The sequence below is a fragment of the Hemibagrus wyckioides genome, linkage group LG03 (assembly GCF_019097595.1).
Source record: "Hemibagrus wyckioides isolate EC202008001 linkage group LG03, SWU_Hwy_1.0, whole genome shotgun sequence".
In the NCBI taxonomy this organism is placed as follows: Eukaryota; Metazoa; Chordata; class Actinopteri; order Siluriformes; family Bagridae; genus Hemibagrus; species Hemibagrus wyckioides.
Window position 1 is genome coordinate 19,956,068 of NC_080712.1, and position 16,079 is coordinate 19,972,146.

The 16,079-nt window shown below is 40.0% G+C and overlaps 1 protein-coding gene across 2 annotated transcripts; it reads right to left on the bottom strand.

Moving 5' to 3' along the window:
* Positions 1–234: 234 nt before the first annotated feature.
* Positions 235–15,590, bottom strand: vwc2 (von Willebrand factor C domain containing 2). 2 transcript variants are annotated; one of them, XM_058386831.1, is made up of 4 exons: positions 15,451–15,590; positions 13,322–14,051; positions 10,359–10,488; positions 235–1,229 (listed from the first exon to the last, which is right to left on the bottom strand). In XM_058386831.1, exons 2-4 carry the CDS (start codon positions 13,967–13,969, stop codon positions 1,078–1,080), a joined length of 930 nt encoding a protein of 309 aa, XP_058242814.1. In that variant the 5' UTR covers positions 13,970–14,051; positions 15,451–15,590; the 3' UTR covers positions 235–1,077. The 2 variants fall into 2 exon arrangements, with proteins under 2 accessions (XP_058242814.1, XP_058242815.1); XM_058386832.1 differs by having other exon boundaries at positions 13,322–14,148; positions 15,451–15,564.
* Positions 15,591–16,079: the final 489 nt, after the last annotated feature.

Genomic DNA, 16,079 nt, shown 5'->3' on the forward strand with positions numbered 1-16,079 from the left:
CCAAACCTTAATTTAGTTTCAAAGAAATGCAAGGAAGCCGCAGTCTTTCATAAGTAACAGCTGGGTTCCATTCAGACCTTTGGACAACTGAGAATTTCATTTCAATTGATTTTTTTTCTTCCAAATCACCACATTTTGAGAAAACCTCTTTTTTTTAAAAAAAAAAAGAAAGAAAAAAAAGGCCAGGACAGTGTCCCCAGTTAACTGCAGAACCAGATATGTTTAAGGCTTACATGATAGAGCACAGTGTAACTTGATTTATTTGAAACATGGAAACACAAATACAGAAACACTTTCTTGTTAAAATGTACTTCAGTTCAGAACACAAGAAAAACCTAAGGTATAAACATCATAAACAGCTCCTATTTTTTCCCCCTTTAATTTGCTGAAACTGTTATCACATCCATTGTGCTGTGGAACATGCTGAGAAGTGTGTTTATCATTTGATTGCTGGCTACAGCTTGTCTTCCTGACGTCTGACAACGTTTTGCCTTCATCCGCAGTGACAGCTGTTTATTCTGTATACATTCTAATGAGTAGCACTAAATTCCGACCCTGTTACATATATAACAACATATCAAAATCCTGTAGCTATAAAAAATATAATTTAACTGTAAATCAAATTTCCTCCTGTCTCTGCAATTTTATCAATACATATGTAAATAAATATCTTTTATTACACTAGTTAGAAATCTCAATACAAAGTCGATATAGTAATATAACTGAATTGATCCCCCCATGCCCCTTGCTCCAGCTTGTGAATATTTAACAGTATCAGGAACACAGCACTTTACATGACACTTTATGTCATATTTCAGGCTCTGCAACGGCATGAGGAATGTAGAACAATGTGGCCTGGCCACTGGCCTTTCTCCGAGGCTAACTGACAATGCTACTGAGGTCAGATCATGACGAGCTGTCACAGACAGTCATGACAGATGTAATCCCCCAAAATCCCAGCAGTGTGTGTGAGGCTCAGTGCTGCTGTTGGGCCGTTACAGAGCCCAGCTGGGCTGTGTCCTCCAGACTGACAGCTGTCTAGGTGAAGGCTGGGTATAGTGTGAGCTGTAGGTATCCCTAGCTTCGTTGGCACTCGTTCCTGCTGCAGGTGGCCTGCCGTTCAATGCGCCAGGTACCTTCCTCATACGTGCAGTAGCAGATGGTGCAGTCGTCAATCTTAACCTCGCGGCCCGCTGGGATCACTGCAGTGTCCGCGTAACAGTTGGGTCCTAAATGCACAGAGAGAAAAAATTGAAACACAGTCAGGCTCATTGTTAAAATACACGGAGAAAATAACCTGTGTACAAATCCATTTGTTTACTATGGAGAGAAATTCATGCTAGTCATTACAAAAAAGAAGACATACCATGAATACGTGACACACAGGAAAGTGCTACAATAAAAAGCAACATGGAGCTTTTATAATATCAGTGCTAAACTAAGCACATCATTATTTTTCTCCAAATGGTGTGTCTACACTTTGGGTGAAAACAGCAGCAATGAAATGCAATGTAATGAATTTTGGTTGTGTTTAGCATTTGAGTTTGTCTTTGTGACATTCAGTAAGTATTATTTCCCCAGCTCATTTTCTTTGAAAATTACGAAGAGAAAAGTTGGTTTGTAGATTTGTTGTCAGAAGCACATAATGGCTTTTAGGAGTCCAAAGGCACATCACCAAATGTAGAAAAAAATTCTCAACCTGTGCTCCACTGATTGCAGCCCAAGCAATGCAACTGAATTGATTCTCAGCCCAGCCCCATGTTCTGTAAAGATTTAACAAAATGCAGTGATGTGCTCAGCGTGTAGCTCTGCCACATTTAAAGCACAGCAAAATGTAATGCAACATAGCTGAGTTTAAATGCAAATCGTTACATACAATGCAGGTCTTCAGAGAATGATGAAGATGATTCCAGAGCCTACAACATGTGTTCCTCTTTGTAGCTGTTAATGGGGTTTCAGTAATAGCAGTAGAGTTTGAAATACCTTAATAGTTAAACATTAAAATGGTTTTAGTGTACAATGTCCATTTTCCCCCTCCGTCTGCTGATGTACATAAATGCAGCCTGAATGATCTCATTTGCCTGCAGTCCTTTTGTGTTCTACTTCAGCATAACCTCACACAGACAGCAATCAGCATGGAAATGGTCCTCTTGGGGATCTCAAAGGAAAACCGTTACATGACAAAACATACTGCTCAGACACTGGAGACCTCAGCCTCAGGGTTTACATAAAACATGATCACATTACAAAGTCAGACCAAAGATAATTACTAGGTAGAGAAATTAAGGTGTAAAGGATTTATGGACGTGCAATATAAAGACCCCTATCTGTCTTTTGACAGGAAATGCTTAAGAAATAAGAAGTGTAATGTCATTGCATTAAGCACACTAATCAATATACAGTCGGGTTCATAAGTATTTAGACAGTGACTCAGATTTTGCGATTTTGCCTCTGCACACCACGATAATGGAATTTAAATGAAGTGTAGGCTTTTAGCTTTAATGGGTTTAGCAAAAATTCTCCTTTAACCATTTAGGAATTACAGCCATTTCTTCCCATAGTCTCTCTATTTTCACAGGCTTAAAATTAATTGGACAATTGACCGATAAGCAAGTTCATGGCAGGGTGTGGCCTGCTTCCTCGTTATTTTATGACAAGGAAACGAAAGGTCTATAGAGTTGATTCCGAGTGTTAAATTTCAAATTAAATTTGTTAGCTGTTCCTGGGAACGCTCAATCTGCAGTCCAAAAAGGTGTTGATGCAAAAGAAGGAGGCCATCATTAGGCTGAAAGAAAAAAACAGACTTTTCAAAGAGATAGCAGAAGTGTTAGTAGCAGCCAAATCAACATTGTGGTCCATTCTTTAAAAGACGAAATGCACTGGAGAGCTCAGCAACATCAAAAGGCCTGGAAGACCACGAAAGACAACTCAAGTGGATGATAGCAGAATTCTTTCCTTGGTGAAGAAAAAGCCCCTTCACAACATCAAGTCAAGTCATGAGGAGGTAGGCATATTGTCAGAGTCTACCATCAAGAGACGAATTCATGAATGTAAATACTGAGGCTTTACAGAGTAGTTTAAGATGCAAACCACGAGTAACACTGAAGAACACAAACGACGGATTAGACTTCGCTAGAAAACGTCTACAAAAACCTGGCCAGTTCTGGAAAAAAGTTCTATGGACAGATGAAACCAAGATTGACTTGTATCAGAATGATGGGGAGAGAAGGATTGAAAGCATACCACATCATCTGTCAAACATGGCATGGGCATGTATGGCTGCTAATGGAACTGGGTCAATGATGTTCATTAATGTTCATCTGATAAAAAAAATAAAGCAGGTGTTGTGGTTAGAGTTATAATTTCTGCTTAGGTTCAATTAAATGCTGCACATCTAGGACAGCACTTCACAGTACAGATGATCAACCCAATTAAGCATGATTTTATCTTATTGTAGACAAATCTAAAGGAGGAAAGACCCACAAACAAGCAACAACTGAAGGATGCTGCAGTAAATATGCCTGGCAAAGCAGCTCAAGGGAGGAAAAATTATGTTTGTCCAATTACTTTTGAGCCTGTGAAAATGGAGAACCTTTGTTAAAAATGACTAAATCCTAAGCCGTTTGAATTTAAGCTGATTCCTTCATATCAAATCCACTGTGTGACAGAGGGGGAAAAAAATACGATCACTGATACGAATATCTATGGACTCGACTGTGTGATGGAGAACCATTACTTTTTTTTATGTTTATCACAAAGAACTCTACTAATTTTTTTCTGAAGGGCACATCAGTGACAAAGGCCTAAATCTAGGCATTGTAAGAACACATTCAGCTACTGATGAAACAAAAAATAGGGATTTCAGCTTCCTTGCTTGGCTACTATTGTAAGAGAGATTGGCTCTGATACCCCTAAGACTTTCTGTATGGCTGATCAAGAAGTTGAAATGATTCAAGGGAACTAGCACATGTGCTGCCATTTCATGATGTGTGCTATGCTGACCTTTTAAGTTAAAAAAAAATAACACTACAAAATGCATTTTTTTCCTGTAAATGACACATTCACAAAATGCCATTTTAATTGCCTCTGACACCGGGTCTGGGCAACAGGCATTCTTTTCTTTTTTTTTCCCCACAACAGACTGATATGCACCATGCCTAGATATTAGGCTTTTCAGCCTCTACAAAGGCATTATCATAGACAGAAGTGGTGCACTCTCGGGGATATAGGTGCATCAATCTGCATGAATATTTAGTTGATGCTGTCAAAACGTCAGTGCAGTTGTATTTATAATCATTTCAATCTGAGTTTCAGAGTCCCTCCTGAATACCAAGTCTGTTTATGGAAATGACACTGTCATTGCTGTTCCATCAAGAACATTTGCATCCCACATTAATCTCTGACTCTGAATATTAGTTAATATGACTTCTGTAAATGTAGCTGTTATAGCAAAGATGATTTTTACACACATTCATCAAACTTGGTAATGAACAGTTACACAGAGGGGAAGAGAGATGAAGCAGAAGAACGATGAAGTGTAAAATAAACTTGCAAACAGCACCACATTTTTTAAAACAGTTAAAAGAGATCCCTGGTCCTAACCCTTATCAGAAGAACCAAAGCAGCAGTGTGGGGGTTAGACTCAAAAGGGGAATGCCATTAGACACTCTTTGGTGCATTCAGGGATGAGCTTCATTTCCCTATGCTTCACCAGTAATTGAGATAAAGAGTAAAGGAGGAGAAAAGCTTGATCCCTGAAAACGGTATGATCTTTTATACCTCATTAGAGCTCATGCTCTTGAAGAGAGCCCAAAGCATAGCAAATGAACACTGCACTCAGAATCACAGCAAAAGATCTCCCTCTAATGCAGTCTTTCAGCACACATGCATTATAAATGCAGCTAAATGACCTTGCTTTGTAGTGCTGGAGGAAAAATGAAGTTTGGTTTTCTTTTCGGTGGTGTCGGGCTATGGGAAGAGAGCCATGTTTTTGCTAACACATTAATTAATTAAGCTATTATCATTAAAATTCACATGTTGCTCTGGGTTTCTGTTATCAGTTAAAGCCAATTAGCATGCATAGATGGCATGCAACCTCCTTTACCCCTAATACCAAAATGCAAAGAAAATAAAATTGGAATATTGTTGGATACATTGCTTGAAACATTACACTGATGATTTTTACTCTTCGTTTTTCTGACTATTAGATACAATACAATCTTGTTACAAAATACTGTTCCAGGTGTACATATACACACTCACAGTGCACTTTATAAGAAATACATATACACCTACTGATTCATGAAGTTATCTAATCTGCCAATCATATTGCAGCAGTGCAGAAAATCATGCAGATATGTGTCAGACGCTTCTGACACATTTTTACATCATCTATCAGAACGGAGGAAAATGTGATCTCTGTGATTTTGATCATGACATGATTTTTGGTACCAGACAGGATGGTTTGATTATTTATGATTGCTGATTTCCTGAGATTTTCATGCACAACTATCTTTAGAGTTTACTCAGAATAGTGCAATAAAGAAAAAAAAGCATCCAGTGAGCATCAGTTCTGCATTCAGAAACGCCTTGTTGATGAGAGAGGTTAACTGAGAATGGCCAGACTGGTGAAATGAGACAGAAAGACTACAATAACTCAGGTAACCACTTTGTACATTGTGGTAATCGGAAAAGCAACTCAGAATGCACAACACGTAGAACTTTGGCATAGTTGGGCTAGAACAACAGAATTCCAATTTTTTCAGTGAAGAACAGAAAGCTGAGGCTGCAGTGGACACAGACTCACCAAAACTGGACAGGTGAATTTCTAATGAATCATAATTGCTTCTGAGGCACACAGATGGTAGGTTCAGTATCTGATACTAACAGCATGAATCCATGAACCGGGAACCATGGGAGTGGTATAATAATGTGGGGAATGTTCTCTTCACACCATAACACCAGCATTGCTTGAGTGCCCCAGCCTGTTTGAGTTTTGTTGCTGACCGTGTGCATCCCATCATGGCCACAATTTACCCACCTTTTAATGGCTCCAACATGATAATGCACCATGTCACAAAGCAAAGTTCATCTCAGACTGGCTTCATGAACATAACAATGAGTTCACTATTTTTCAGTGGCCTTTCCCACTGAATCCAGGAGAACGCCTGGAAATGATACCAACAGATTGTGGATTCTGTACCATGGAGAACTGAAACTGTTTTGAGAGCAAAGGGAGGCCCAGCCCAGTATTAGTATAATGATCAGTGAGTGTATATTCCACTCATGAACCCTACGTGATGTCTTCAGCACTCATAACGAACCCTGAAAAGCCCGTCATAATCTGCCATGAATATTTTACCCAATCATCTATATATCTCATTTGAAAACATGAGAGCGCCTAATCCCCAGAATTGTGGCCTCTCTGTCTGCTATTCCACAGCGTGAAGGGCTTTCAGCTCTCACTCGCCCTGTTTACTACAACCTGCTTGGCTTCACGGTGACCCCAGTGTCTAAGCTCTTCAAGAAGAGCGCCTGTTTTTCCGTGTGTTGCCAAGGCAATGGCTTGCACGACGGAGGGTCGCCAAAACTGAGTGCACAGTGGGGAAATAGGCAGCAAGACTGTGCTCTTAAAAAGCTTCTACAACACCATGCTGTGAGCTCCTGTTATGGTACAAGAGGAAGACATGTTCTGCCTGTGTGGTAAACCAGTTGAAAAACATGACGGCATCCAATCTGAAAGTATCTTATTTGTGGTTGTGCAACACTTGTGAAGTTGTTACATGTTTGACTTGATGCACCCAGCTATTCAAAATATTAGATTTTTTTCCTCCTTCCAAGACAGAGTGACATTTCTGGCACTACTCTGCTGCGCCTTAAATGAAGGAAAATGTTTAATGTCAAGTCTTGTATTTAATGACAGCCTGTGAGTGACTAAAAGCACAGCCTGCATGCTAGACACGATTGTGTGAGTGTGTTTGCACCTTCAATTCGATTCCCAACGATGCTGCCGCTCGCAGATGTTCTTTGATATTCATGAACAACTGCCTGTGGTGGATGTTACCAATAGCACTCACTTTCATCTCAACCCCATGGCACTTCCTCAAGTGTCTCCCAGCATACCGCCCCAGCAACACATCCCAGGGACTGCACATAATGCTCCATTCAGCAGTCCTGAAAAAGACCTAAACCTCGCCTCTTCATAAGCAACAAATGGTGACATCAATCCCCTGGACTGCTTTCAAAAATCTCTTTGCTTTTCATGTTCTAACACCCACATAAAATTAATGATATTTAGGTGAATATGATGCAATGTCCAACGCCATGATGAAGGCTTTCAGGAGGCTCAAACTGTCCTTGGTTTAGCTGCAGTTTTTTTTTTATAGTGGCCTGCCCTGGCCACAGGAGAAATAGAAGAAATGATAAAATACCCTAATAACTGTGAAAATGATAGATATATATCCCCTTTGAGTTGCCGGCTTTCTGTGAGACCTGATATAAGCTGGCCAGACTGTGTGCTCAGCATTGACTGGGTGCATGATTATGATTACAGGAGAACTGCCAGCATCCGGTTTATTTACTGATTCTCCACAGCGCCTTCCCATTTTGCGTCAAGTCCACGATCCAAAATGAAGATGACACCTCCAATTTCTTCTTTTCTTCACCAGCTATTATCATCATTTCATTCAGAAGACATTCCATTTTTTCAAAAACCCCAGACTGAGGGCTCTCTTTCTTGTAACCAGACCAAATGAGTGTCAGCCAGATGATAATAGGCGCTTAATGGCTCAAATTAAACAATCACACTGGCTCTGTTTTGACTAAGAACTATGCCAAAAAAAAAGAGATGTGCACAAAGTAAGATTTAAGACACTGATGTTGGGGTGGTGCACCGCTGATCCTTATTAGGATTGCAGACTAACTTTGCGCAAGCTGACTTACAAAGCTGCCATCCTGTAGTGTCACAGAACAAGGCTTTGAAGTCTTACTTCTGATGTGTGTAAATCTCAGGAGGTCTGAGCATCTGCCTACCTATCACACCACATCTGTTCCAGACACTTTGTACCCGAGACCTCTGCAACACAACCCTCGAAAATTTTACCACACTTGGTAGATACTCTAAACATCAGGAAATAAAAAGAAGCGCCAGTGTTTTATATCAAAATGTGCTGAAACTGAATCTGAAAATTACTCAAATAGAATCCTACCTGACTCAGCAAGTCATCCTTCCTTGTCACATTTTTGACTATTTTATTGCAGAATCATTTACCATTTGTAACACGTTGAGTTGCTCGCAGGGGGAGCACAAACTTTGGCCTTTGCTTTTTGCTGTTCTCAGCTGCATGTACACATCCTTAAATAATTATGGCCTGACCCTGGAACAAAATTTTCAACCTTTTCCTCCATCTCTGGCTCCACTAATGAGTGTGCCTGTGGTGTTGCAGGTGAGTTGTACTTCACAATCGACTAGTATCTAGACCTGACTCCATGTTGGTTTTGGCCTGCGCCTTTTTCACATGCCAATCAAATTTGGATGAATAAAGTAAAAACCCCCACCTTCCCAAATAAGTAGTTCGTCACACTGCAGAAGAAAAATGCATTTAAATTTTTATTTCGCAACACCTGGTAAGCACACTCTGAAATTAGGTGGTCTTGTGAAATATTGTAAAATACCAGCAACTGTAATTCTCTGCAGAGAGGAAAGAGTTCCAACTCATCTTAAAAGCATAAATCCTGACCGCTTGAGTGCACACACTGGCATTTGTTCTGCTGTGTTTGGTGCTTCAATCTTAATACCACCCCTGTTCTTGTTGGCATTTGCTTTTCTGTTTCATGGGCTCTATATCAATGTATTCAGATATGCTGCTCATCCAAGCCAGGCTTAACAAAATTCCTCTTAATTCATTTAGATGCCTCCTTAAAATAATACCCTTCTCTAGTTTATTGACAACTAAGCACAGAACTTTAGCTGCCAAGCCTGAGATCCATATCCCGAGTTGTCATCCTGTTTTGCTGAAGAAAGCAACATAGCTAACGGTGCCATGTTAGATTAGGATCAGAGACGAAGCACAGGGAGACACGGTGTACGATGTGCTGTTTGAAATGATCTCAGATTGCTACGGCTCCATATAATCTGTGATGCTGCAAACTTTCCCCAAAACACTGTAATGTGTTCTGATTCTGCAATCCACACACCCATCCTCCCACACACACACACACACACACACACAAACACACACACGCTCATTTTTATGCAATGTTCAGGCTTTTTAGCTCATTTTATTAGCCAAATTGTGCCAGCAGGCACAGCCCAGAAAAGTAAAAGTGCAAAGACAAATTTTTCATTTACACTGATCAGACAGCATCCTAGCACTGCAGAAAATGGAGTCTTTTCTATTCTCGGCAGTTTCCCGATTGAGTGCTTTTCCGCAGCCTACTCTACAGTTTTTTCCCAGACAAATAAAGTGATAACATTGTTTTTGTGAGTGTGTGTGTATGTGTGTGAGTGTGCAAATGTTTAATCATCAGTGGCCTTGGGCTGGTGAAAGCAGGCACTGAAACACCTGCTAGAGTTAATCACCTCATCTCACCTTCATAAATCAGGCTGAGGAACTCTGATGGTTCATTAGTGCAAGTACTGGTGAAAGAACATCTCCATTCTATTAATGTTGCTAATGGAAAACAGTATCAAGTCATTTTAAAACTTAATGCATCTGCAGATTTTGGCCCTATTCAAGTTTTTCATTGTCATGCATTCAAATGATAGCTTACAAAGAACCTAATGCTTTTCCACCTTAGGAAAAGCATTAGTTGTTTTGTGTTTTGTAAATTCTGATCAGTGCCAGATTATATGTTATGAAGAAACAATCTAACGGCTATTTTGGCTATTTATTTCTTAAATGAAATCTTTATTGTGCTTTAATACGGTAAGCAGTTATTTACTTGCTCGGAAGAAAGTAAACTGTAGCAAACACGTTTAACACCGTGACAGTTCGGAGAAATATTTTATTGAAACATCTAAACCTGTTATGTCGTCTGAATGTAAAAGTTCAGGTTGTCAATGGGTGAATGAGATGAAAACACATGCAAAGCCCACTCATGGTAGAGACACACTTCTATCATGCTGTCTTTCTGGTGAACTGTGAGGGGAGGTAATTGAACGTACTGCAGGCAAGTCACTGCAGTCACTTCTGAGAAGTGATTTTCACTTTGCTTATAGGAGTCGGGGAGACTCAGTGGGGGATGAGGAAAAAAAGGCAGAAATAAAGACAGGGAGGGAGATAGACCAAGCGAGATTAAGGCATAGAATGTAAAGAAAAAAAAGAGGAATGGGAGGGAGCAGAAGATAGAAGACTCACCGCTCTTGCACACTGGGCAGCACTGGTCAGGCTCATATATGGGATCCACACACTCTGTCTGCGGGCAAGCTGAGACAGAACACAAAACCTCTCCACTGGGTTCACATCGGCATTTCTCACATGGAGATACCTAAATACATAAACCAACATAACCATTACATACATACACAACAAAGTAAAACCAAACACACTCTACATTACAGTGTACATGTATATATATATATATATATATATATATATATATATATATATATATATATATATATATATATATATATATATATAGGTCCACTATGGCCAAAAGTATGTGGACACCTGACCATCACACCCATATGTACCCCTGCCATTACCATGGCTATTAACATGGAGCTGGTCTCTGCATTGCTGTTATAATAACCTTTACTCTTCTTGGAAGGCTTTCCAATAGATGTTGGATTGTTCATTAGTAAGGTCAGGCCCTTATGTCAGGCGAGGAGGCCTGGCACACAGTCAGCATTCCAGTTTATCCCTATGGTATTCAGTGGGGTTGAGGTCAGGGCTCGGGCCACTTCTGCTCCAAACTTGGCCAACCTTGTCTATATGGAGCACACTGTCATGCTAGAACAGGCTTGGACCACAGTTCTAGTGAAGGGAAACTATAGTGCTACAGCATTCCATCTTTGTTGCAACAGTCTGGGGAAAAACCACATATGGATGTGATGGTCAGATGTCCACAAAACTTCAGACATAAAGTGTATTTATAGTATATACACTCTACACAGTAAACACAGTCAGGTTCATAAATGTTTAAACAGTTTTTGTTATTTTAGCTGTCTATCATATACTGTAATCACAGTATAATTGAGTTAAAATTAAATAATTCACTGCAGTCACTACAGAGGGTTTAGTTACTACTTTAGATGTAAACCAACTGAATATAGGAAGGCCAGATTAAATTTTGTTAAATATGATGTAAATATGTATATGCAGATCTGGGGCATTATTTAGAGAGATGATACAAAGATCAAATTGTACCAGAATGATGGGAAGAGTAGAGTATGGAGAAAGAAATGATCGGTTTATGATCTGAAGCATACCACATATCTTATTGTGTGGACATGTTTGGCTGCTAGTGGAACTGGTTCTTTTATATTTATTGATGATGTAAATACTGACAAAAACAGCAGGATGACTTTTAAGGCAGAGAAGTGGAATGTTCTGCAAGGGCCAAGTCAATCATCTGACCTGAATCCAACTGAGTATGCATTTCACTTGCTGAAGGCAAAACACTCCAAGAACAAGCAGGAATTGAAGAATGCTGAAGAATAGGCCTGGCAGAGAATCACTGCAGAAGAAATCCTAGCATTTGGTGGTTTCAGATTTCAGGAGGTGCATAGAATTTGCATCCAAGTATTAAAATGGACACTTTAATGCATGATTGTTAATTTGTCCAAGAATTTTTGGACCCTTGAAATGGAAGAATCGCATGTATAAAGTGCTGTAATTCCTAAATCATTTACCAGATGTAGATGTAAATTCCTGCAAATTAAAGCTGAAAGCCAGCTCTCAGTCGAACACGATGCACCTTTGCTTCTTTGTAGCTGCTATTTTTTGTAAATGCAGTTTCATGATGCAGAAACTAATTCTGCCTGCGTGGTAAATCTAGAGGCTTATACCCTGGTTTGTTAATGTATTGCTTTTCACAGACTTGCACTCTAATGCCCCAGAAAACAACAAGTATGCTTACTAACAGGTTATGCTCACTCTTCTTTATTTACCAGGCACAAAACACATGAAGAGTGTCTCCAGCTGAGAGAACGACAGACAGTGTGCTACTCTATCTCTGCCAGAATAAAAAGGATTTATTTATGGCAACTTGTTGAGCATGAACTTATTCCAACTTAGATACTCTCAACATATCATCTACTCTGAAAATGCAGATGATATACACTATACCTCCATAAGAGAACAGCCCTTCAGGGTCTCAACAGATATTATTCTCAGTTAAGTTACCTCTGCCAAGACTCTAATTGTTAAGGTTGCCTTTTGCATATGTATTAGGAATACTAAATCCGGCCCCTAGATATTGCCACTCTTTGTAAATAGACTTAATTTGTGTGTGGTGTTGCAGAGGTCTCTAATTATAAGTCAAAGGAAGAGCAGCTCATGAAAAACATGAAAGCATGAAAATGAGGAGAGGCATAACAACAGGTAAAAACAACAAGCAGCTACAAATCTCTCTCTGGCGAGTGACTCACAGTTCAAAAAGAATAATTTGTAGACCTGATACTGCTTCTCACCTCATGACACAAGTGCTGCGTCGGAGGAAGGCTTGTGACTAATCAGTAAACACTGTCATATGGATAACCACCAAAACGTGTCTTTCTATTTTAACATCATGATTTGCATCTAAATAGCAGCTCTGGGATTACAGATGCCATTTAGATCATAGAACACCAGGGGAAACAATAACATCCTCTTGCTATGGGTTTATTCCAAGTGGCCAAGTATAAGATCCAAAAAAGACTTTGATGAATGCTTTGACTGAGACAAAGAAGAAGTAAGAACAAGAACAAGAATGCAGCACATTTTTGTTCTGTTGGAATCAATAGTGAATCAAGGATTGATGTGCACATATTAGATTATTTCGACTTGAGTCCACCAGAGCACAAAAATTCAATTCACCTATGTGATGAACAGACATCCAGGGAACCAGTGGTGTAATTTGAGTGGCACATGGGCTGACAGTCATTTCTTTCTGACACAAAATATACTATAGATATCGGTAGAAGTATATAGTTTATTAATAATATTCAGTGTAAAACAAAATTACTGGAAATGTTTGCAATGTAAGGTGATGGCAAAAACAAAAGATACAAATAACATATTATTTACACTTTAGAAGAACAAATATTAACGGCGATAAAGCAATGGAATAAAATAAAATCAAGTGGAAGCCATTATTACAGCTATAATGGTCTAACCTTGAACTCCTCCAGTGATGTGTAAGTCTTTCCTCTGAATTCACAGTAATTCTTCTGTTCTTTACACTGAGGACAGCACTGGCTGGTGTCCACACGTAGACAACGAGGGTGGACTTTTGGACACTCTGGCTGGTCACACAGGGGTCCCTCATCCGTGCACAGGCAAGGGCATGTGGAGGGTCCAGGAGTGAACTTCTCACCAATGGCAAACACAAACCCTGTCTCGTCCATGCAACCCTTGCCTCTATAATCAGGGTAAGCATACTCATCAGTGGTGTCCACTGAGGCATTGGCCTCTCCTGTTGGATCTTCATCAGTTTTCTTTACAGAGTTCTGCTCAGTCCAGACCTCCAGTATCTTTCCTGGAAGTTTGGATCCTCGCTTTAAGGAGCTCCAGGTGGGTTTCATTTTGCTACTGCTTGTTCTATTGCCTCCTCTCACCCCTTCTAGTCCTAGATTATCAATGTCCTCCAGGCGCTGGGTGCCACTGGGGTTCACCACGTCCTGCTTGGAATGGCTTAGTGCCCGCTCTAGTCGCTCCCTCTCCCCTGCCTCGGGCACTGGCACAATGGGATTGCCCCATGCACTCATCTGTATGAGCCAGGTTAGAACGATAAGTCTTGTTGTCATGGCAATGGAGCACAGCATTTCTTCTCCCCACCACCCGCAAGGTGGGATGACACCTGGGCTTACATATCACTCCTCACATGGCAAACAGGATTAGACTCATCTGCAGCAAAATAAAAACTTCAACTACTCACCTTTTTAAAACAGTCATAACGAAACATGATGGACACCATGGACGTTACCCAACTCCCCAAGGACTGCTATGGGTGTATTCAGCAAGAACAGCAAAACAGTTAGCCAAAATCAATAACACAGTAAATGAATAAAACTGAAGTATTAATGTACTTCCCACAGCAATCCAGAGGTAATATAGTGCCCTCATTTAAGCCACCTTTTATTGATTTTACTGTCCACTTACTGGCTGTGATTATGGTGCTTGAAATTGTTTCTGTGAAAGTTGTTTCTGTTCATAGAACATGAAGGAAATGGAAATGTGTTAAATCTGACAGAATTGAGTGCCATCACACATAGTGAAAGCAATCTTCTAGTTGCACCTCTACACATCGGTGACAGACACAAAAGTAAATTGCTTCAAAGATTGGAGGGCTGGATCATCAGCTTCTCAACCCTTCTCACCAATACTTTACTCTCTGTCATCCCACAGCCAATCCAAGAAATTAAAGCCAGTTAGGTGAGCAGAGAGGTTAATTGGGAACTGGACCTGAATCACACCCAGGCAGAGGTGACAAAACGAAACTGTGATTTCTAGGAGGCAGAATGGATGAAATAGTCCTAATGAAACTAATGAAACGTGATCAATTGGCTTTACACAACATGTCAGTCCATCAGTTTAACACAAAGGTTTAACAGTCATGGTCCTCAGATCCCCTTCTGCTGCACATTTTCATTTTTTCTACCATCAGACTACATTCATCATCAACACCGCTTCCTGAGATTAGGTTTAGGAAAACCTAAAACCTGCAGTAATACAGAAGCATGGCTGGTTAAAGGATAAAGAGCCTGTTGATGCCATACACAGGTGCATAGACGCTTCAGAGCATCGCTTAAAAGCCTCACCATACTAATGTCTACTGTGGGAAAAGCGTTTGCATAACTCATCTCACTGACTTAACAGCAGTAATAACAATTTACACTGTGATTTCCCATTAACATTCAGCTATCTTGACCACTTTGCGGCTCGCCCACAGACTTTAAAAGCGTATTTAGTCTCCAGGACTATTGCATACAGCGCACAATACAGAAGCCTTCAGAAGATCTCGACCATTTCTTATTATTCTTTTCCCAGTGCTGATATCAAAATAAAAACTATTTCTGAAAATGTATTTAATTATTTGATTTTTTTTTTTTTTTTGACGGTGACTATATAACCTAAAGAAGCTGGGTTTTTTTTATTCTGTCAAACTGAACAACTGAACACAAATCACTTTCACACTATGACTTGCCCAAGTCCATCTCCTACAAATTTAACTTAACTGTGCCCTTTAGGAATACATTAATGCTCTAACATAAACATCATGCTATTTTGGATGTAATGACAATACCTGTATGCCTTTCGAGGAAGCTTTTTTTTTTATTATTAAAGCTCCTTGGTTCGTTACAGACGAGGATTTAATCCGCGCTCTTCCAATTCAGGTTTCTGAGCATCTCCACAGTGACTCCAGCACACACTGTGCATGCATACATCTCCTAACTGCGCTCTCAAACGCTGGCCAACGTTCCCAGCATTCAGGGTTGCCAGATTTCTCCGTGTTGGTTAACCAGAAATCTCCTTTTTTGATACAACGTGCCTGAACTTCAAATCAGCGTTGGATAAAAGAACAATATATGTATATAATTACTAGTTCACACCAAAAACATTTTTAATTATTATCGGATCACGCAGTTTTGTTTCACCCAACTGCTATGTAAAAATAGACACGTTTGCGGTTAAAAACCCAACCTGGCAACGCAGTAACTGTCGGGGTTTGGGGCTGAATGGCTGCCTTGAGCAATAAGTTGAGACTGAGGGAGAGAGAGGACCAATGCTGAAACGAATGCTACGTTTCAAAACTCATATTATCGTACTAATTTCATGTTTCTTACGGTGTCGTACGTTATGCAGTTTTGGATGTAGCAATATGTCAACAAAGCAAACCTGGGTGGCTGCAGTATTTTTTTTCTGTAATAAAGT

What these genes read in the sequence shown, in the direction of transcription:
- vwc2 (XM_058386831.1), bottom strand. Translation starts at nt 13,969, where the DNA reads ATGCTGTGCTCCATTGCCATGACAACAAGACTTATCGTTCTAACCTGG. An exon ending in CATCACTGGAGGAGTTCAAG is followed by an intron (nt 10,489 to 13,321) that starts GTTAGACCATTA and finishes TTATGTATTTAG; the next exon opens with GTATCTCCATGTGAGAAATG. An exon ending in CTGCCCAGTGTGCAAGAGCG is followed by an intron (nt 1,230 to 10,358) that starts GTGAGTCTTCTA and finishes CTGTGCATTTAG; the next exon opens with GACCCAACTGTTACGCGGAC.